Here is a 25,191-nt window from a genome sequence, read left to right as displayed (position 1 = left end):
TGACCCCGCCAAGATCGCGCGGCGGAGGTCAGTGACATTACTGTAGTATGTATATAATACATATAATACAATATAAAGTATAATATTATAAATATATAATAAATTATATGTATAATATGTATTATTTAATGTTATATATAATATAATAAATTACAGTCACGTTATTTTCACGTGTTGTTTTTCTACTCTTTCCTGTCACGTGACTAATTACGTTTTTAATTTTTTCTACATATACGACGACCTGTCTCTCAAAATCGATTTTCATTAATTACTCTCTCGATCTTACCGATTCGATTCGACTCGATCAACCAACCAACCAATCGGCAACGCGGAAAAGAGGCAACAATAGATGCGATACATTCGGCTCCAAAACGCGCACTTCTCGGTCCAAATTCCTTTTTTAATATAGGATTACAGTTCCTCTCGTGATTTTCATTCACCATAAGTAGCTTGAGCGAGAATCATTTCGAGAAAACCATTTTATACGAGAGAAGACATTTCCATTTTTTCTTGTCATCGCTGTTTTAAATCATGTCTTTCAGCGACTCTACATGCAAAATGATCATTACAAAATAAATTAAAATCACGAACAGCAAACATGTAGCAAATTTCACACGTTTCCGAGGTCTCACTAATTTACCGATCTTCACGAATTACGTCGTAAAATCGATCACTAAGAGAGACAACCCGCGTGAAACGTGATATAAGGTAAATGATCCCGTTACCGACTCCTGCGTATTACCGAACGTGTGGGCTCTGACGGCATACCCGGACGACATAATCCTTGCATATTTGCATAATACATCGACCGGGGCGCACAAGCGCCACCGGCAAAGTGCGTGCGTGTGACATTTCGTGTACGATGCGCGAAGCAAACTAACTAACACACACGATGACGCAGACCAATGACGCGCGGTATATTCTCAACCATGTGAGAATATACCGCTGGTAATGAACGGAATTCGCTAATGAACGATCATTTATGCGAACGCAATAATGATAAACGTGCGGCTCTTCGCGCGCGATTGATTTTTCAAAAACCGAATTTTTGTTACGCAATTATGATAATGACGATGATGTATTTTTTAATATTCGTGTTCAGCATTTTCTAATTAACTCGTAATTGTTGTAACAAGGCTCGATGTGTTCTTATATTATTTTGCATATGAATAATTAATGCTGATTAGTACTTGTCACGCAAATCGCGCTAATAGCGCACGCATCTCGTTGTAACGCTCGTGAAAAATTTATTAACTACACACTGAACACATCTATCCTTGATCAACCATCATTCCCTTTGACGTCTCGCACACGGGTGTCCTATACGCGCCGCCGGTCGATACCTCGCTATGTTTGCGCGGCCTCGTTTCTGATTCCTCTTTGTTCCTACTTTACCACTGCCATTTTGTAAACGAGCACGAGGACTTAACCCTTACGATTCGCGAAAACAGGCGCACGCAATAATATTTCGCGTTTTCGTGCATTTTCCTATTTTATCCTTTCGCGAAACCGTCCTAAATTTCGTGGAATGTGCAAAAGGCAGAAATTACTATCGCAATCATTGTACGGAGAAGTTCGTAGTATTACTCTTATTACGAAAGTGGAAAATTACCATTTCGAATCTCGGAGGATTCCCTCGAGGAATATCAGTCTGTGATTGGTATGTTTTAATGGATATATATGCAAAAGCAACTTTGCCGAGTGAAAATTGTTAAGCCGCGGATTTTCTCGTGTTCGAATATACATAATAATCCCGAAAATTAACAATATGGTCGGTTTCCAATTAAAACATCGTAATGAGAAATTTATGTTAGTTTAAAAACTTAATTGGGTAAATGACGAAGATGCGCGCCGCAGATTATATTATTCGGTAAACGCGAATTGTTGTGCGTTTTAATTAATTTCACTGACGCGATTCGGCTTCGCACAGTCGCTCGTCTACATTACGTGCATAATGTGAAAGAGGACGGAAACGTCGCGGATGCGCCATCGCCGCTGCGCGCCGCTCTGTTATCTCGTGTGCGGGTCAGACGCGATCTCCGCTGTAATGCCATTAAAACTGTGCATGTTCGGTCCCTTGTATTCGAGAGCAAATTCCCGGTAACGTATGCGGCAACTCTAATGGTCGTTACTATTTGCGGCCGAAGTTAAATTTGAAATATTTCTTGATAACGCGTTCGACCGTTGCAGCTAAGTCCTTTAAGGTCTGTTTGAACTATAATTTACAGAACGACCGCAGAAAGCAATTCATGTCGCGTAAAAATTGTTTCTAATGTGATTCTCGCAAGTTTTCTTCTTGAAATATTTACTCTCTTTTTTTTGCGTGTTAATGATTTTACAATAAAATATTTAACAAGATAGAAATACATATACGCGAATTCACAAAAAAAATGTTTTGCTGGAATAACAAGAGAGAAAATTAAATTATTACATAACTAGTAAACAAAACATGGCCAAGCCTATTAAATTGTTTTTGCTCTGCCAACATTTTGTTAGCGAAACAAAAAATTCAGTTCAGGCTTACCAAATTTTTCTCGCTGGCTATGCAATGGCAGAACTTTTTTTCCGCGAAATAATACGTACGATTACTCTGAGATATTTGTTTATCTCAGAATATATGTATCTGTCGAGAGAGAATATATTGACTGTAATAATCGGTTGCGAACACAGCAACACCGCCGCAAGCTAATACACAAACGATATCCGTATATTCTCTGCCATCCTGTTATCTATAGACAGATTGATAGAGAGACCGTGTTGATTACTAACGTGTACTCTGTATATAGATTTACATCGTGCGCAAATATTAATAGGTAAACTTAAAAATTCCGTGTGTAACACACACCGATACACGTATTATTTATAAACAAAGATTTCAAAATATATAGTATAGAACGGTCAGACTCGCGAATCTATTGTTTGTCGCAACACACACACACACACACACGTCGCGTTTATAATTGCGGTAATGACGCAAGTTAAACGCATCGTGCAACAATAGTCGTTAATCACCATTTACCTCGCCAAATAATTAGGTCACATCTAAAATTATTTGTCAATACATTTCTGCACAAGAGTATGTTTATGTAAATATATCAAGCTCAAATATATCTACAAACGCAAATGCAAATATTGTACAAATGCGCGACAGCGAAAATAACGCGTTCTCCGCGATATTCCCCTCCGTCCGAAATATCTCATTACTTTCGAATATTGCATCGTAGCTCGATTTCTCTTCGCATACTTCGAATTCGAGCGATACTGAGATACAAGAGCCGCGCACTCAGGCAAAACGCGAACGCTATCCTCTGGCTACGGACACTTTCGAGCCGAGAGTTCTCGCAATATCTTGCACAAAATTGAATTAATTGCAAACGCGACGTAATAAAAGCGCGAGCGAATATAAGATTCCTCGTTTGCTCTGAAAGAAACGTCTCGCTTTCAAGTTCAAGGCTGAAGAGCCAGCGGCGAGCGCGGAGAAACGCGACCGAAGAGGCTCGCATTTTCCCTTACGAGACACCTGTCACGGTGGCACCACCGCGATGGTGCGCGGAGAAAGAAAGAAAACACACACACATACACGCGACACGTGAAAAACCTTTACAGCCCGTAAAGTTTCGTTATACAGGCGACGGCGAACTGGGACGCGGTTACGTTCGCCGCGAATACGAACAACGGACAAGGCCGCACAGATGCGAAAAGGTAATTGAAAAAAAAAAAAAAGACGACGTTTATTGGAAAAACCGATGTAATGGCTGGCAACACTTTTGACTTTGTACACCGCGTAATGAATCGATCGATGTGGCGAGGTAGAGCAATTGGCGAAAAAGGTTCCGTCAACTGCAATTCGCGTTGAGCGCGCAAAGAAAGCGCTTTGTTCAAGAGAAGAAAAAAAAGAACGATTTCCAACATATAATGATCGTATATAGACTTCCGAGTTTAATCTACCTGAAATTTAATTGAGATTTAATTGAACAAAACATTTGTTATCGATCGTATTTATCGACTATTTTGCAATCGCGATATCACGAAAATTCAAGGCACGCCACGCGCAGCGATTAAACCGAGAAATGCAATAACCGCGACGGAGAAATTGTATTAAACTGACGTGATTGCATTCAGGGAGATGTGACGGGAGATGTGATTTCAAAATGGCGAGATATACACAATATTTTCGGAAGGAAAATCTTCCGTTCGTTCACACACATTAGCGCAAACACAGACGCGCGCAAACCCAGATTACATCGTAAATTATTCGTGGTAAACAATCACAAACGTGAAAATCAATTTTTCTCGGTACAATACAGCTCCGCGTACACACATTTCGTCGAGTGCCATTATTCCACACGTGCGGAACGGAAAGACAGAGCGTCGAGAAAACGAGTTTGCGGATGCAAATTGTCGACTAGTTGACCTTTTGGAAGAACCGTCGGTCACTCGTCGCTTTGGGCTTGTACACACACACGCGCGCGCGCGCGCGCGCACACGGACTTATCGATTTTAGTTAACACGAAAAGCTTGATTATCGAGCTTTCAGTGATTAGCTGTTACGCCTACGCAAGAGAGTCTCGCTCTTCGTGTTATCTCGTCGTGTATATTTTTATACCACGCGATTTGCAAATGACGGAAACGTTAACGAACTTATATTGATTCATTTTTACATCGTCGTTTCTCTCCTTCATTTTGCATAACATTAAATTTCAAGTTGTGAATTTTAACGTATCGCAAAATTCTACGGGAAGCTGCTCTACTCAAACACGAGCCAAGAATATTGATGTAAACACTTCCGTTAAGGGTCGCTGCTTAAAACACAATGCAAAGTATGGTACGTGAGCGGCTGAAGTATTAACTACGCGTTGAACGATAGATAGTTCGTGAGGTAGGTTTCAATGAAAAAAAAAAATTCAAGATGAGAAACGAGTCGGGAAATGAGAAACGATAATAGAGAGACGGAAAGTAGTTGCTCTAACGATGCTCGCTACTAAAGAGGTTGACAAGATATTTGCGCCGCGACATAATTCTGTAAGTTTACAGCAAGCGAGATATAATCTACCTCTCTTCCTCTTTCGTTTTAGCTCAGAAATCACTAAAATATTACGCAAACTCATCTCGACTTTCGAAGAGGGCTTTTCGTGGGCTTTTCGAGATTTGTTGAAAATTCCTCTTGTCGTTCATCCTTGCGAAACTTTTCTCTTGTAAGCTTTTTAAGATGATAATTTTTTTTTCAATGAACTGAATCGTTGTGAGAAAAAAAAATTATTATCTCAATTAAAACTGCTTAGTAAAACTGGTTGAAAAAGTGTTATAAAGGACTGTTACTAGATTGCGACGCGCATATTTTTAGTTTTCATTAATGCACTTTGCGCGTGCGTGACATCGAGTTTTAAAACGGATTAAGCAGCGGCGTTGTGAGAATAGTTCGCAATTAATTTTCCACATCGCGCGCATCGCGCGACATACCCCTACCTATATTTTTAGATAACTTTGCGCTATATTAGCTTAAACTGTCATATTTTTTAATTATTATTAATTTTATAGACGTGTGATCTCTTTACCATCGGCCAAGTTGATCGCAAGCGAAAATTGTGAATATCTCGCTTTCATTTAGAGTTAAATTAACAGCACGTTTTCACAAAGCATCGCCGTTCGTTCTTTCCTCTCTATACGAATCGCGATAATTAGTCTTCAAGCTCGCTTTTGTATTCAACGCAAATGTTACACGTCGACTCGCTCGTCGTTTGTTATGGTAATGAAACATTTAATTACTAGTAATCTCATTATACCTGACGATAATGCAGTGCGTAATTCGCTTCGGCAATTGCTAAAAGTGTTATCTGCGGAGAAGATCTAGTTTCAGCAAAGCAGAAATTATCAAATGAAATATATTAAAGCATCAAGTTATATATCTTTGAAAAATAGAATTTCTGAACCAATTTCCGGGATTATTTCTTTAAGCATTAAAATATAAGTTTTTATACGGATGTGTGCGTTAGTTCATATAATTTTTTTAACGGTAAAACAAAATGTACGTGAAATCTGACATTCTCGCGACGGAAACTATCGTTCTCCAATCGTCCTCCAATCGACGTGTAATATTACACGTCGACAAATGTTCTCTCAAATTCAGACATGTTCCAACAGCCTTATAACATCACATTATTTTAGCTCAAGCTGACGGTTAATCGATACACGGCGAACGCATCTCGCGATTAAATTTGGTTTCGCGCGCGTTCTACGTAACGGCGGCGTTTTATTATTTAGCTCATCATCCGACAGACGCCGCGGTGAAAATCACGCCTCTTTTCGGAGTTCTCTAGGCTTCGCGCAAAAGCAGAACCGCGATAGACTTTTATTTCCGTAATCACGGAAATAAGAAGATTCACCGCTGAAACTTAATTGACTTCGAAAATTACATATCCGCTCAAAATGAGAGATGGGAAGTTTATTTTCGTTCAAAACGGAATCACGGCTGTTTTTCGTTAAATTATTTTCAATTTTGACGTACAATCGCGCGACGACATCGTGAGAGTTAATAGATAACGAACTTTAAAAAAAAAAAAAAAGTCGACGCTCGGATCATCGCGCGCGATACTCGTGCACCCGTCGGCAACGTGCATCGTCGTAAGCGATGCACTCCGAGAGTCACTCCTGTTAAGGTCAAGGCTCGATATCGATCAGTCGCTGAATGTCTTGCTGAAGAGCTTCTACTGCTGCATCCAAGAATGATGCTACGCTGCAATGACAGCGTAATGCGCGAACATGCCTGTCGAGATTGATCAGATTACGATCGAGTATGATAACTTTTGTCTATTTCGAAAGAAATAGTTTCCAATGTTACAAAGTATGTATCCAATATTCCTTCCTAATGTTTTTTTAAAAGCTCGTTTGTTTCTGTGTACACGTAAGTACATACTCTTGTGTATATTAAAGAAAGTATATTGTCAAAAGAATCTTTTATCGCACCGCGTAAACAATTTTACGTTTGTTATCCAACTTTCACGATATCGTCGCGCGATCGTACGTCAAAATTACAAATAATTACAAAAACAATAATCCGATTCCGATTTGAACAATATATTTTTGTTTGTTTTCATCGAACGATTCGAGAATGTGTGAAACATGTAAAATATGATTTTCCCGGAAATTATAATTTTGCTTCATCAGGTTTTAATAGTAACCGGTTATGTAGTCATCTCGGAAAAAAACATTTAAAATTCAAACGAAACGATAATGAAAATCCACAAAACACGAATAATTTCAATCTGCTTATTATCATTATTATTGTCAACAACACGTTGAATGATAACGGCGATCTACATTATGAGAATTACCACTGGAGTACGTAATGCGGACCTGTGTTACAATTACAAACTGTATTAAACTAAATGAGTGAATTTTCGCAAGTGGAAAATTATATCGCAAACAGAGGAGAAAATATACAATTTCTTGCATAAATGAATTGTTACATTACCAAGTTGTAGCTTATTTTCGTTTGCGTTGCATGTAAGTTATTAGAATTGTAAAATATATATACATGTATATACATATATCTCTTTTATTCGTCGTACTTAAGTGCAAGCCCATAAACTGTATATGCAAATTTGTGTTTACGGGATAAAAGACTCGGAAAAGAGCACGTAATAATTTCTATTTTAAAAAGTTATAAAGAACAAAAACAGTTTTTGCGAAAATTTCTGTTTTCTGAAGTCTGTTATTATAACATTATTGGAAAATAATAAGCAATGTTTCTTGATACGGTCAATAATATACGAGTGACGCGTTGCAGAAAGAGAAAGAGAGAGAGACAAAATATGTAAAAAAATATGCGAAAAAATGAGATTTGCAACTAGATTACTTTAGAGATATGGATAAAAATCAAAGGACGAGACTATGAATAAGCAATGCCATTTTATCGAAACTCATCGAGAGTACATCAATAATCCGCTGACAAATACAAAGTTCTTGCCATGCCTCATCGACACGTGATACACTCGGACAGATAATGACAAACGAGCATCGACACATATGCCTGCATATTTGCACTTGTATCAATAATTTTGATACTTTGCGCTATCAATCCAATCAAATCGATAACGAATAAAATATATATGTTTCATAGTTATATATTATTTTATTAAATTGCAAAAAACAAACTGCAAAGCTAAAACTAACGTGTATGATTTATATCTCAGTTTACATTGTTGTCGAAAAAAAAAATGTAATTCAGCTCTCGGAGTGCACGTCAAAAAATTTTTTCTGATTTTTGTTTGCTACATGTATTGAGATAACACAATAGGCGAATATTCAACGCGTACAGATCGCCGCGATGCGTTCATTAAAATGGACCGTCCATCAGCCGCTTCGCGCAACCTTGAGCTGTCGTGTGCTCGCGAATTCCGCTAGTATCTGGAATCGACATTCGATATACACGCTCGTAGGCAGGTGTACGCGCGAGAGGAAAAATATCGTATGCGTGGAGCGCGGCGAGCGAGAGAGTGAAAAAAGTTCAAGGCTCTCGGGCCATCGATTCTCATCAGCAGCTCCACAGCAGTATCGGTAAAGATAAAGTGTAAGTGAAAAAGAGAGAAAAAAGAGTAAGAGCGGTCACTGCCATTTGTTGTTGCACGAGAACAGAAAAGTGCGTTTAATTCTGTCGATTCTGTCGATGGCAAATGTCATCCTAAAAAAAAAAAAAAAACAATAAATGCCACGTGACATTCTGTACTTGAATTGTGTAATGTCCAATATAAAAAAAACGAAAACGGAAAAAATATCGCCGCAACACGGATATAACTATTGTTACTGAGAATTTCTCTTTGCGAAAAATCCATAAAAAGCAATTTTAATTAATTTTTAATAAAGTAAAGTTACACAAAGTTATGTACAAGCGGCTTTCAAACGAGTCGAAGATACAACGTCGATACGGTAACACGTCGGAAAAAAATTGACGAGGTAATATCTACTTCTCCGTCAGAAAAGCCAGTTGGAAAGCGAGCGACAGCAACACTAGTTACAAGCGATCGAATGACGCGGAATAAAAAGCATCGTTGGCACGAGGAAACCTGGCCGAGCGGCTACTCGCCTATTCGTAGTGGGGAACATCGGGAACAGGGTGTCGGTGGTGGCAGTCGGCCTTGCCGTTATCGCTAGCTTTTCGCGGAAGTCCACGCACAAACCCGAGAGATGCTCGCGCCGGCGACAGCGACGTGGTGTGAGTCAGTCCCCGGTTAGAGCGTAGTCGGGTCTCTCAAACGCGACGGGATGGCGTTGCGGATCAATACCAACTGCTCCTATTCTTCGGCTGTGTATGCACGTCGCGTAGTCTCTCGCGCGCGCGACCGAGACAAGAGCTTGAATACGCGCGCGCACGGTTCTGCCTCATGTCAGTTTGTGTGTGTCTCATCTATGTTACACCGTTTTTTCGAATTTTTTCACAGACTTTATCATTCAAAAAATTCGGCACTCCGTAAAAAGTTTTTGTAAAAAAAAAAAAACAACGGGTTAAATTAATTTTATTTTTCATTTAAAAAAAATAGACCAAAAAATCATGACACACACATCCATATTTATTTTGATTAATTCGTGATCCGTAAAAAAACACAGTGGGATAACTGCAAACAGAGAATTACCACTGAACGTCACGCTTTTTGCACGACTGACTCCGCTCGAGCCATCTCCACTTGTTGACCAGTGATTACGGTCGCGCTTTGATCAGACGCTCTAGAGAGAGCCGTATAATATCGCGGTGTTCGGTCCCTTAGTTCTCCGTTCCGTGACACTGATAGACAACGCATGTACGTACATTAGATGAATAGACAATCCGCCTTGGGGACTATTGTTCACGTCTAGTTTGCTCGTGGGACTATTATTAGTTCAAAGAAAGTGACCCCGACTGACGCGCACTGAGTTTCTCTTACGCGTTTATAATTGCGATTTTTAAAAGGATTTCTCGTTGCGACACAATATTCTGATATTGTTGTTGATAATTTTGCATGTAAATAATAAAAAGATATAATTTGAATTTTGTACAGAAGATAAAATACTATTCATTCTTACACTTGAAAATTATTTACAGTATCGAAATATTTTCTGTCGCGTAGCTCTGGAGTTAAAAGTTACATAAGTGACATTTTTCTTCAAAATTAATAAAAGATCTGTGTGAAGTTGATTTACTTTTTGTGCATATATTAAAATAATTTTGTTTCGTGTATATTTAGTACGTATATATTTTCAAATTGCTCAACGCAATAAATCTTCATCTCTCTCCAAGTATATACGTATACGATAAAACATTCCGATCTGATTCCGTTTCCTGTCACAACCTCGCCAAGAAGAGAGGAATATTAATTGCAAATAAGGTTTCGTTATTGCTCGTACCGAGTTTTGTGAGATTTCCATTCGGGATACATTATGTAAACGAAAACGCGATTTCGCTGTACCGTAAATATCTACTACGTAAGTTCACCGGAAAAGAGAGGATTACTAAATAGATGCGTTTTATATGTGATCGGATATATGGAGTATACATACTGGCGAGGATACGCGAAATGAGTTTTACGATATCATCAAACTTCTCTAGTTACAAGGTCCAAACTTTGAAACATAACCGCGACCATCCATCGACATTCAAAAGTTCGTACGTGTACGAATATTGAATATGAGAAGGTTGATATGCAATATATGATGTGTCTATATATTTTCGCACTTTTGTGCAAATAAAAATAAATTATACATATTATAATAAAATTTACGTATTTTTGTCAATAAAACTCATTGAGCGCGTGAATTATTTATTACGTGCGTGTATGGAAGAATTTTACGACCTAAAAAGTCTATTTTGCGAAAAAGAGCACCGGAGACAATATTGATCACGGTACAAAGCGGAAGCGGCCGTATGTGTCACAAGAAAATAATGGTGCGTGATCGACTGATTGATACGCATAATTGTGTTTTTTTTAGACCTATCGCGGAGAAAAATAAAGACGTAAACAGAAACGATGTCTGCAAACGATAAAATAAGTGTCGAAATCTTTTATCTGCCGTGGAGATAATGCCTGTGCGCGAGATCGCAACACAAAAGAGAGCAGATAACACACGTGAACACCTGCGAAAAATATTCACCACTTTGCATTTTCTCGATCGCGCGTTTGCTAAAGATTAAATTTTCAATATTAAGATATATTTACTTTGTATATATTATTAGATCTATAAAAAACGAACATAGAAACACACACATGTACTTAATAAATTTTTCTAGATTTTTAATAAAAATTATCTTTTTATATATTCGATAGAAAATATTGATAGAAAAATATATGGAAAAATATATAACGAAATGAAAAATTCCACGTGAAAAGTATGATAAAATTGTGGAATAATAAAATGAATTGGAAAAATATAGAAAGTGAAGTGCAACGTTTCATATTTCTTCTCGTGGAAACTACTGCCGATAGTAAAATAAAGCCAAAGAATAAAGAGATGTATATAAGGCATGAATAACGGATGCGTATAAAGCAAATTTTTGCATCAGAAAAAAGATAGATACGTACATATGTTTGCTGTGTATATGTACATATATATATATGTATATATGCATGATAGCTTAAGCTCGGTAACTGTATAAATCTGATTTGGAGCTAAGCTGATGATGTAAAAGTACAATACGGACAGATCGTCTCACGGTTTGGGAATAAAATCGCAACGCGTTTGTGTCGCGACAACAATAACTCGTGAGAGCTGGATCCGTCGTCACTCGCACTAGATAATATTCAATAATAATAAAAACACGCGATCCGATAATGGACGAGTACCATAGAATCTTGACACGTGTCGATCGTATCTTGGACTCTACACATGCTTCAAAAGAGTGCTCTGTCGTTATCTTTGTGTTAATATCGATAAAAGTCTCGAGAAAGTCATATGTCGAAATCAAACGCACTCGTGATTTCATAAAAAAAAAAAAACATTTCATAAAAAAACATTTCATAAAAAAACATTTCAATGAGACCCGCGCGAACAAAAGAGCAAACTTTTGCTAGCTTTAATATCTATTAAACAAAAATGGGTCGAGCATCGTAGCATTTTCTGTAAGACATATTAATAACGATATTGATTTCAGAGATACTACAGATGCACGTGTATTTCCGAGTGAGAGAGAGAGGGAGAGATATGTATTCGCCTTTAACATGGCGTGCTACAATTTCTAGATTTAATTGAAATAAAGCGAACGCGAGTTTTGACGTAAACAAGTTAATTTAACTTTAAAATCAATTTCAAATAAATAAATTTGTTTTTGTGAATTGTTCAAGTCCACTAGACTTAAACCGAACAGTGCCCACACAAATGGAACAATTAAACGGTAACAACGTTGATGCATGATCTATGGAATTTTTCATTGATAAATTTGATGACAATCAACATGTACGCGAACGACGCATAAAAGGCGCGCATATATTGTATATACACAATTTTGGAACTTTCAAAAATCTCTATACGATATACGTATGTACATTCCTCTAATTTCACATGGCGTGCAAACGTCTGCCGTGTAATATGCAATGTGATCGCATTTTGTTTGCCGGCGCTTGTCACGTGATAGTATATCCATTCATCAAGCATTCCGTCTCTGTAATGCTACCTGCAATAATACCTGACAGTATCTGGCAAATAGCGTCGAGTTGAATATACACTCTCGAATTTACACTTCACTCGCATGCGCTTGCGCACAATGTAAATTTATATGCTTAATATTAAAGCCCCTAGGTGTCAAAATTGTACGTAAACTTGGTATAATGCAGTGTTAAATTAACTACTCATTACACTGATATTATATATGTATATATATACTGTTTCTCATTGCGATTATCAATAAATATTGCAATTTAATACTGTTCTAAGTTGAATAACTAAAAGCAATAAAAACAAAAAAGAACTAATTTGTTAAATAGTCCACGTTAGCTTTATGAGACAAATTCTTAATTAAATTTTTCCGTCGCACTTTGATTACTTGGATTGGTGTGTTGTTCAAAATTATTATTTTATTAAGAATCCGAGACTTTACGAACACGAAAGAACAGTATGGCTTTTTACTTTATATTGATATATATATATATGTTTATTCCAGTTACCTGTACGCACACGAATATACTCACGCAAAAACATATAAACACACTCGCGTCATGTGCGTTATAACTTGTCGAAGCCCCAGCTCCTATCTATAACGTTATCTCTTTTCTATCTGTGACATGTCGTTTTTATTCTACACCACACGTCAACGTAATCATATAGATGATGTCTCCCCTGACGTGTGGACGTGCGATTTGTGATCGCGGATATCAACGCGGGACAAGCGGATGTTGCGACGAGCGTGTACGCGCGGCGCATGCATCGCGCGATGCACCAGTAGCCTCTTGAGAAATTACGTGTCACATGCACGTAAGTGTCGTAAAACGTGCGGCGGTCGGCAGCGAAAACGGTAAATCACCACCGCGACTGCTGACGTCTCTCTGGCGAGGAATCCGAGAAAAATACGATAGCGCCACACAATTACGCCGTCACTTTGTGACTTATTAGTTGTTGGTTCGTCGCGCGTATATTTTACGCGTAAACATATAAAATCGTTAACCAAGCGGCGAAAGCTATTAACGTTATTCCCGCAAAACCTTTCAAACAAATTAATGATGCAGGCCGCACGCACATGATGTTATTATTATTAGCGCGGAACACCGATATGTGTATGTACGTCGATTAATTGTATAACAAAGTTTTGTTATTATTTCATATCTCATTATCGTTAGTTTGCAACCGATCGTCAATTTCAGATAGTTTACAAACCACGGCTCATCTGTACTAATTGTCACGCGCGTACTTGTAACGCGCGTTGTAAAAATAGTCGAGCGTCTTCCTTCGGAAAATTTCGGAGAAAAATTTTCCAAAAACCAAAAAGGAAAAAGAAAAACCAAGCGATTTGTCGCAATATAAATATGGCTACCCGCGATTTTCGTGTACACGAAACCGCAGAAGAATATACATCTCGTCACGAGCGATGGAAATTGCTCGAGTCGATTCGGGAGCGTATTTCAATAACCCACATTTCCGCGTGATGCCGAATTTCGAGCTCCGAGTCTCGCACTTCGAACACAGATTTGCATTGTTCGTCCGTCGATATATACATTCCCGTTTCGAGAGCCGAAGAGGCGAATGAACAAAAATTCCGATATTCAGTCAGTTACTGAAACATATAAACGTTAAAGTGGCTTCTCTTTTGGTCCGGGATGCACAACCGACACACGGACTGATACCGCGGGCTTGTACCGAGCCGAAAAAAGATAAACGCGAGTATAAAATTTCACATATTCTCTCGCTATTCTCAATGATCGCGCGCGTCATATGCCCGAATGAAGGTTTCGTCGATATACCGACAGCTTTTCGTGCTCACGTTGTCGTGTGCACACACGTACACAATATATATGCAAAGCGACAGAAGAGCTTTCTGATCGATGTCGAGTTCTATGGCCGACGACGACACAGCGCGAGTATATTCGGTAAAACGACGGTAGACGACGTGAGGCGATATCCCGGTGCTCTGTGTACGTGCCAGTCTTTATAAATCGATTGCATAAGTAGTGACGCACGTATTGATAATGCTCCGTTATTATTTTTCTTTCCTCCAATCGACGATTTTTACCGACAATTTTTACGTCAAGTTGTTCACATCGAAACATCGATGTTATAAATTACCGCGCGCTATCATCGCGTGCCGAATTCGCCGCGATAAGAGTAGTTTTACGAGAAAACCCGTCTGTGCGGAAACATATTAAGAGCTTCCCTCAATTTCCGAAATGCATAAAACAACGCGCGATTATGCATCGCGTCGGCGCGAAGGTGCCGTCGCGATTTATTATACCTACGCTCGGCGGGGAATCCTTCGTGAGAAGAACGCTTTCTGTTACGCATTGAGATTATTGTACACACACGCACGCTTTCAACTTTCTTTCCCCTCCTTGAACATACATCAGCCCGTGCTATTCCGAAGACATAAATCCTACGAGCCGATGTGTATCGACACCGCACGACGAAGACGCAATGCCGACAAAAAAGAAGAAACCGTCGACCGCTGTCGAACTCGCTCCCTCGAGTGCAAAAAGAACGAAGAAAAACCCGTTTCTTCGCATTCATAAAAAAAAATGAAATACCAAATAATACACAAGATCTCTAGCTTCTCGATATTTCTCCCTTATATATGTACTTCAACCGCGTTTGTATACTCGCAAGAGCGTATACGGTAAAAATACGAATGGCACGCGCGCATCCGCGTTTTCGGATGCTCTTATTGATACACACGAAATACGAAAATATTAAAACCGTTATTGACCCAGTTGTATGGAAAACACGAATAAAATAGCTTTGTATCGATGTATGTGTACGGTATGAGATAATTCACAAAGAGGCAATATAAAAATAACTCGATAATCCGCAGAATGCGTCGATTTGCGATCGTCGTGAGTGAAAACGTTCGTGCATTCGAAGTAAACGGATGTATGTACGATCAACAATGTTAATTTTCATTATCCGTTATCTCCTAACAAAGAGTGTGTGTGTGTGTGTGTGTGTGCGCGCGCGCGCGAATTTTATTAATTATTAACGGATCGCGATGATGTCTAAATTAAAATCCGAGAGATATCTCACACTGCCGTTCGATTTTAAATCGTCGATGCGGCGGCGGCGGCGGCGGTGGCGGCAACACGGGTCATTAAAACGAATCGATCGGCGCTTACAAGATTAAAGGTGTGACAATGAAAAAAAACTCACGTTCTCTTCGACGGTCTTCTTGATCTTCACGCTGGCCTCCACCACGGTCTTCCCGGCCTTGTTTACGGCGCTGTACAAGAATCCGCCGAAGCTCTTCGCACCCGCCAGCGCCTTCGTAGAAACTGGTGACAGAAAAACAGGGAAAGGTGAGATGAGAACGAATGCGACAATCGTGAGAAAGAGAGACAAAGAGAGAGAAAACTTTCCTCTTTCACATTTAACTCGCGAATGAGAAGCGGGAGCGAAACTGACGTAAAATAAAAATAAATAAAGCGCGCGAAACGTCCACGTCCATTTTTCTCGCCGGAGATAGAAAATACGCCTTCGCATCCACCTTTAAAAATCGCTGATACAGAAAAATCAACAGATCTTAATTAAGTTCGCCTTAATCGCGCTGACCAGTTGCTTTCCCGTTTAATTTACAGAGAATAAAGGTTTGACGTTTCTCGATATTTGCGATGTTATATAAAACGCGCGGAGAGAATTTTTAAAAAAATTCCAACGTCATTGTGTTAAAACTGTACGCGGAGAGGTGAGAAATCGCATAGCGTGCGATTCGAATCAACGCGCCAACAACGTCGCCGGCTTGTTCCAACCCAGATACGTCGTCGGATGGATTTCTCACGAGACTCTTTCGGAAATTCCGACTCCGTCATTTATCACAACCCGATGGTGAAAGCGAGACGCGAGTACACAGTAGCGACGACGACGACGACGACGACGGTAATCGTTTCTCCGAGGACATATGTGTGTATTGCGAGAGAGATGTCTGATGTTAAATGTAAACTATTGCTGTATATACACTTCTCTTTCGCGTCAGATGTTTCTGATACATTTAGATTTAGGCGAAATATGGCATGAAAAATGAAACACGACAAGAAAATACTTCATCTATAATCAATAAAAATAAAAAAAAAAAAAAAAAATAAAAAAACACCGTATCTGCTATAAAAATATTGCTGTGTCATACGTGACGTGCGTCCAGGAAGATACACTTTATCATCTGCGATATTATAAGCGAAACCTAACCATATATATATATATTATAGTCGTTCGCATCGACTATCGCGACTAAATTACACTGACATTTACGCTTTCAATAAAATAGAAAGCAATTCACCTCTTATAGCTCTAACGATAACTCGTGCGAAAGGTCGTTCGGTCTTGGTCTTCGGTCTTGTTGGCTCAAACTGCCACGCCACGGAGTATTTCACGGTATGTACCAACATATTAAATCGTAGTAACTTGCTCGTAATCCAGAGCACTCTAAAGCGATTTCCGCAAAAAAGTGTAATTGGTTCCTCTTGAAACGTTGAAACGAAGAGAGAAGGACGTGTTTTCTGCGCGGCGTTTTCGTTTCATCCGTCGGGAGATTTTATTTTCGAGATAATTACATATCAACTACCTAGATCCCGACGTTAATTTAATTTTTATGATTTGAACATTGAGTTTAAATTCTTGATCAAGTTGACGTAATGCTCCCTTTCTCTCTTTTTTCTTTCGCAATGCATCAGCGAATTTACGAAGCATCGATAAGATACAAAAGCGTAAGATTCTCTCGCGATTAAGCGGACACGGACGAACAAAAGTAATAAAGGGGTTTAAAGCCGTCTGACGAGAAAACTCTCAGAAGCTCGTAAACGAGGGCGTCAGTTGCTTTATATAACCCGTTATACGGAAATGAAACTGTAGAATACTATCTGATTACAGTTCGTGCACTTTTTTGAAGTGAACAGCAGCACGTATTTTTTTTTTACACGACAATTACGCAATATTATGCAGCGCTATGTAATGCGAAAATAAACCTAAATATATAAAAACACATCGATGTTCTTTATCCGAAGGATACTCGAAATTACTCCGTTTTGTGCCTCTCAAAAAATTTACGATGCGAAGAAGAGTCTTTTTAGCATGCACAAAGACGAGAAAACGCAGCGAGTAGCCTGCGTAAATCGAAGGCGATTTAATCAAGCGGATTGAGGCACTTCAATTCATTCGTCTCAACTCTCTCCTCCTCTTCTGGCCGTTGCAAGGCCATTAAAGAGAACGAATCGGTGTGAAATATATGCAGTACACATGTGCATGCTGGGTATAGCGCTTCGACGCGCCGCGCAACGTTTAATAACGGCTTACAACATGTACGACGAGACGCGAAACCCGTCGGGGTAATTGGTATCCTGACTACTGAAACAAGGGTTGCACACACCACACATTCCGCCCTTGCGTAGGCATCCAAGAACCGCTGAACAAGTGCCGAGTATCATAGCGGGTATTTTCCATCACGTCGAGAAGATAATTTGTCTCTCACCCCCGACCTAAATTGTTGCAGAGGGTGCAACACCGCGTGCTGCACGTAGCGATTCGAAAAATAGCCAATTTTGGTGTAGAATTGAAGATTGCAACGCGCCAAGAGGATAAAGCCGAGGTAATGGACTTTCAATTCCACGTTGAGACAGAAGGAAAATTATGCGCAAGTGACATGAATAAAATAAACCGCTCCTATACATATATCTTTGTTGCTTCTTCACATGCGTGATGTGTTTATAAATAAATATGAGAGAAACACTACACAGAGAATAAAACAACACCAGTACTGTTTTGTACATTTACAAAAGTCCGTGAAAATATATAGAATACGAAAATGAAAATATACGTAGTCCGTGAAAATATACGAAAAATTCGGAGAAAAACTCAATAAATTTCTCGAGAATTATCTTGGTAATATCGAGTTTGACGCGAGCATAATTGTGACACAAATTAATATATGAGATATACTTGTTCGCGTTAACGTGTCTATCCTGTTTTACCTCCACTTTCGAGACAGGGCAAATTTCCGAAGCGAGAGAAAACTCGTCGTCGCCCGGCCGAAAGTTCCGAAAAGTTTCGCTCAATGGCGACGGCCGCTGAGCAAACTTTGACAGAACACGAGCGTGACGAGAAATTTCACGCTATATATGTATGTTGTCACCCGAGTGAGACTCAGAGTTACTAAACGTGATGTCACGGAGAAAGAAGACGTACGAAGATGCCGACATATGAACATTTACTGACTCGCGCAAATGTGAAACGCTTCGATAAGATACTAGTACGTCTTGTGATGTAAATACGAACGATAAGACAAAAATCGTCGACGTTATTGAACACAAAACAGGCTTGTTACAATAACACTTGACAAAATGACACACAAAATCGTCTTAGATAATATTTAATATTTTCAGTATACTTTGTAATCTTGTTTAGTGAAATTGTCATCAGTGTTTTATTATTTCTTTGATTAGATGACCGCTAGTTACGCTTTCTATATGATGCTTACTGCTATCAACTTTTCAATTAATTGAGTTTTCTCTCATTTTAAGTTTTAGTTTAATTAAATTGTTTTTAATTTAATTTTTTCTTTTAATCACTGAGAAAAATCCAAACAATACATTGAAACGTTTGATATATATCAATAAGTCTAAACTTATATATGTGAACAATTTATACATATATTGGCTCGTATTTACTTTGATGCTTAAAAAAATTCTTTTCATACTTATTTATTAAGTAATATTTATTTGTAAGAGTTCTTCAATATTTTTTTTCAATGTTTTTTATCCTCTCTAGTTATCTTCTCTATTTATTGTAACTGGGATTATGTCATTATTTACGTTCTTTATCTATTACGTTGTGCCACTGAAATATGTCGGTCGAATCTGTTTACATTAATCTACACAAGCGTCTCAGGTGTGTGTTCACTTTCTCAGCATAAAGCTGTAAATCAGTTAACCACAGTTAAGAATATTTTGCTGTACGCCAAATAACACTGTGAAACTAAGCTACGGATGAGCAACATATATACAATAAATAAATAAATAAATATATACATATATAATAAATATATACATATATATACACATATAATAGCACAATGTGATAGATAAGCAACGTAAATAATAAAATGACCTCGTCGAAGTTAAACATTAATAGAGAGGATAGAGTTAACACGTTAATAATGACTAAAAACAAAAACCTAACGAAGAGTTTTTTTACATAAATATTATTCAAGACAGTTTTGTGAAGTTTATGCGCCAAATTTTTTATCGTTGTAACACGACTTGTGTTCAACGACGTCGACGTTTATCGTTTGTTACATCAGAAAAACATATTGATACAGAGTTCTAGTTAACAGATGAAAGATTATGATTGTCTCTTTGTCTGTTTTTTTCTTTATATATAATTAGATTTCTCCTTATACATCACTTTCAAGCACACTTTTCGAAAAGATCGCACATGCTAGCAACGACACAGATCTTCTTTGTGATCTATCATTGTTGCAATTCTCACGTCGTAAGGTCTTGTCTGGTTATACGCTCCAAGCTGATGACGTCGATAATTGTGTAACATATCGGAAGGATAGTGGCGACTGAGAATAGCCATAAAGGAAGCGAACTGTGACCAAAATAATGCTCCTTCGATCCATTAACAACAACAGTTTCGCAATATATATATATAACGAAACTTGCGATGCTACCAGCTGTTACGTAGATATCTCTTATTACCTGATAACGATGTTCCCATAACAACAACGTACTTAAACGTAACCTGACAAAATGCGCACTCACGTGTCAAATAAATAATAACGAGCAATAAATTGTTTTCCAGCGGAATTTCGAATTTATCTTCATTTGAGATAAAAGATATGAAAAAGCGATTGATCAAGCACAAACAACGGTCTCAGTACTATCGACTACTTTTTTGAATTAATAAAACAACGCGCTTGACATTTGTATCTCTTTGCGCTCGCGAAGAAACTATCACTAAACTCGATCGTTCGAACAAATAAACGATAAGAGCGACTATCTTCGCGTTCTCCCTCCACTTAAAAATGATTTAATAAACCGACAAGATCGCTATCGCGCTAAAAATACACTTCGTATACATTTGACTCGATTGCGCGTGGCAAAGCTCATCTCTCACGTCTTATCGCCGCGGTCGCTTCGATTTGTCGTCGTCGTCGTCGGTCGCGAGAGTCTCGTTTGAAACCCCTCGATAAATCAAGCGGAAGATCTGCGATATCGCGTGGAAAAAATTAGTGAAGTGCGATGAATGAATAAAGACGCATCGGATATCTATTTTAGTGTTGCTTCACGACAATGCGATCGCGAAAGTTTTGAGTGGCGTCTGCTTGGGGGAGTCAAGGAACCAGGTCGCAATGATTCTCGCATTTCAATTACTACGGAGTATATATATATATATATTCCTCCTGTTTGAAACCCCAACGAGAGAGTCCGCGGACGAAGTTCGTTCACAGATTTCCGAGTCGACGACCCATTCTCGCCACTGCTCTCGGCAGATCAAGCGAGCTGTGAAACTTCAATAATCCTAAAGTGCAGCCGATTATGTATCTCATTAAAATAGTCTCATTAAAATGTGTGTTGTGTTAATTACCGTGAGAACCATGTATCATCCTTAATTACATCTGAGGACCATTATTAGTTTTTCTCGTCGTACACAACATTTCTACGATCTCTCTGCGCGTGTAACCGAAAGTCGATTTAATAAAACGACCTAATGATTTATAAAACAAAATAAGTCTTATACAAAATATACACTTAATTGTAATGGGATAATCTCAATTTTTTGCGACAAAAACTTGGCGAATTAAGTAATCATTTAAGTGCATATAATTAAACACGTCTTGTGTACTTTACGCCGTCGAACTTTTCATTAGCATCCCTAATCGACGAACCATTAAACTCACGGTAATTTTCTCTTAAGCAAAATGCAAAGAAGACACTTTGAAGCCGCTTAAAGTTCCGCGCAAACAGAAAAAGTAGAGATTCAACGACCGCCGATATTAAATGCACTTCCAAAATGCGCGGAAATACTTAATAGATGAGCGGGAACTTCGGCGAAATTAATTATAAATATCGGTAGTATCTAGAAGCTGGATTCTTAGATATCGGAGACATCAAAGACGCTGTTTCAGATTCGTACTCGACGATATAATAATTCTCCTCGTTGTTGCGGTGCTTAATTACACGGTAAATTTGATTGGCACGGTAACGATCGCAGGCGACCCGGTATAATTTTCTCGGGGCCGTTTATTTAATGCCTTTCCTGGGATCTCGTTTAAGAGTGCGAGCCCAGTTATGGGAAGGATCGATGCGAGCTCTAACGTGGCCTAGTTAAAAAGTCATGAAATTCTTTCGCAACAGAAAGGAAGCTTCTCCACAGAAACGTGCGAGCGTCTTCTCGCGCCATTAAACGAAATGGACATTTGCAATGCTAACCAAGCTTTATAGCTATCAGATAAAATTAATAGCGCGCGTCTTAGTAGGTTGTGTGCGTATATATTTATATTTTATTGATATTTTTTTACGTAAACCTTTTTTTGTTTACAAATTCCTCGACAACACCGAATGGTAAACAGAGATTTAAGAGATTATTATTCTCACGAAACAAGCTTTTCATAATGCAACAATAGCTATTGAATAGTACACGAATGCAAATGTCGCATTCTGAAGGAAAGCTATTTCAATTGCACAATAAATATCTCTCGATCGAGGAATAAAAGAAAAATGCTTGTAGTAGCACATTGAAATGTTGTAAAATGTGTGTCTCGCGTTTGCTTTTCTTCAATTCTCAAGGTTACGTAAGATTTTTCTCGCGAGTATCTGCCTTCCTGATTCCAAGATGGAATTTACACAGACAAATGTGAAAATAAATAATTAAATTAATGAAAACTGTAATATATGCAAAACGGATCTCTAATCTGATTTAAATATTATTTGGCGTGTGTCGTAAAGTCGAGCCCCGAGCTGTGTGATGTCGGTACTCTATTTGCAAATTTGTATCAAATTTTTTTTATAAAATTAATTTTGAGAAGATTAATAAAAAAAGAGTTCCATAGCTAATAAAAAAAAAGTGCTCGACATTATAAATTATAAGAAACTCTTAAAACGGAAGCTCTAATAAGATTATAAATTTTAGACCATGTAATATTGGAATGCTAAAACTTTACACGCGCAAATATTAGCTTCTGTGGAATCAAATTTGTACTCTTTACTCGATACAAACTTCATCATGTGCACAATTTTTATTTTTCAGTTAGGATTTGTTGGGATAACATGTTGAACTTGCACACTGCTGTGTTGCTTCGTGCTTTAAATTCTAAACGAAATGAAGAAGGAAAGGTTTTGCCTCCGGCTCCTCGAAGAAATCACTACGTTTGATATTTTACAGAGAAAATCAGAAATACTTCTAACAAAATTGAAACAAAAAAAGGTCGTAGGTGCTTGAAATGTGCTTCGAATATTTCATACATTGAAATGCTATCACACATCGAGTGGAAGAGTCTATATGCGCGCATATAGACTCACTAAATACTGCATTAAAAAAAAAACTAGGTTTTTCTTATATTTACGACCTCACATGTTTCAATCGAACTTAAGACAGAAATAAATAACATTGCTATCGAAATCCGCTTGACCGAGTTATCTCGAAATTTCGCAGACAAGCGAAAAACAAATCAACGAGGGAGGAAATGAAGCGCGGGAAAGAAGCGGTGGGCCCAGCCAAGAGAGCTGCGGTTGTGTCGTAGTCGCTGATTTTCCGAGGGAAGGAAGAGTCGGCCGGAACGGAAGGGATGAGTTGTATTGATCGGCGAAGATGGGGTACAACCCCTCGAGAAAACGCGAACTACTCGCCGACTGGAGATCTGGTTGTACGCGACTCAGAGATTCGGAGATCGTGAGAAAACATTTCAGAATTCCTCTCCCCAGTACCCCATTCATTCTCACTTTCATACATAGTCAACGGATTTGTGAGATGAAATAAAGCACGTATGCGCGGTGAACGAAACATTATTATTATTATTTTTTTTTATGACCTTGACGTTCCCGCACGGGGTGCGTTCGTCCAGGACCGGCGAGTGTGCCCAGGATCTATGTGTCTGGTCCGCCTCGGGCCAAGGACACGCGCAACGCGCGGTCGCTGTCTTCCACTCGTTCGCACAAACAATCCCTGGAGACTGTCGCTTCACGGAGCGACCTCTCATTTTCTCCCTATTTCCCTTCGCGATCTCCGTGCCTCTCTGTTTAATCCCTGGTTGAATTAATCTGCATATTACGGTTAATATACCGTAAGATCCGGAGGACGCGTTTGCGACGCGCGATTTCCCTTTGAGATTTATGCCCGATAACAAGCGCAGCGAAATTAGCGAGTGTCGGAACAGGTGACAACTCGTCGCGTTAAACGCTTCGGGAAAACCACACTACGGGCTTTTACACAAACATGTGGTGGCTTTCGATTATGCAAAACGGAAGCAAATCGAAATCATTTGCGTGTCGAGAGCTGATAACGTAGATTGGAAAAAGGCGGGAGGGAGCGTAGTGTAATAAAAATCCATCCGATCGACGTATATATCTTACTTTTAATAGCTATTTAATCTAACTCACATGCGCGCATATAGATAGATTTCTCTCCTCGATAGAGTTCATCTAACACCGATACTATTTGATTAAGTATTCGTGTACGTGTGTGTGTATGTAATTCCGGGCCAAGGACAAATCCATCGAGCCCTGTTTCTTTCCTTACCCCACTCACACAATTCGAGCCTCGTCATTCTCCACCTTAGTAATATTCGTCTCGATTCTCACATTGGAATAGCGTACGTATACGAAGAAAAATGTCGTGCTAAGAGCCGGAAAAAGTCGAGAAAGAAAAAGACCGGGAGGCAAGATCGAGGATAGCGGATATTCATATTCATGCGCACTAGGAAACACGAATTTTCTCCATTTGTATTTGTATATGCTTTCTAAGCGGAGACATGAAAATTGCACTTTTGTGCGGTGATTGCTCATTCACACAGCGAGAAGCTCTCGCGATGATTGTCCGTACGAACGAACACGCTTTTGTTTCGTAATCAAGTATCAGTGCGTTAGGTCATTAAATCGAAAAAAAAAAAAAAAAAACTAACCGAGCGATTGAAATTTGAACACGCCATTGAGTCAAATTCTTTGTTGAAAATCGAGAACAAATTAAGTAACAAAAAGAAAAGGGAGCGTTAATATAAATATAATATTAATTTGGGAATTCTTTTTTTTTTCTATATACTATATAGTATCAAAAATGAATATTTCCATGATATTTGGCGAGCAGCGGTTATTTCCTAAACCTGCAGCAAATATTTAATACTGTTACGTGAATATTTTATTGTTTACGCGCAAATATCGTGTATGGAGATTTCACAATCAATTGCACCACGCTCGCTCGTGCGCTCGTGCACACCGGAATTCTGCACCGAGGTGCAGATTTTATGGACCGATGCGTCGATTCGATCGATGTGGACCGCGCAACACAATGCCGCTTTGTGTTTGCGCGAAACAACGCGCATCACGA

The 25,191-nt window shown here is 38.8% G+C and overlaps 1 protein-coding gene across 4 annotated transcripts in view; it reads right to left on the bottom strand.

Moving 5' to 3' along the window:
- LOC109852956 (synapse-associated protein of 47 kDa) overlaps positions 1 to 25,191 on the bottom strand; it is a 69,069-nt gene that overhangs the window by 35,261 nt on the left and 8,617 nt on the right. For all 4 annotated transcript variants that reach the window (XM_020424604.1, XM_020424605.1, XM_020424606.1 and 1 more), the window contains exon 4: positions 15,811 to 15,932. In XM_020424604.1, the coding sequence (XP_020280193.1) occupies positions 15,811 to 15,932 (122 nt within the window). The remainder of the gene's footprint in view (positions 1 to 15,810; positions 15,933 to 25,191) is intronic.

Source organism: Pseudomyrmex gracilis, unplaced genomic scaffold (assembly GCF_002006095.1).
Source record: "Pseudomyrmex gracilis isolate BER0280 unplaced genomic scaffold, ASM200609v1 scaffold_41, whole genome shotgun sequence".
Taxonomy (NCBI): domain Eukaryota; kingdom Metazoa; phylum Arthropoda; class Insecta; order Hymenoptera; family Formicidae; genus Pseudomyrmex; species Pseudomyrmex gracilis.
Note: the sequence above shows the minus strand (reverse complement) of the source record. Positions and strands in the feature narration are given on the sequence as shown.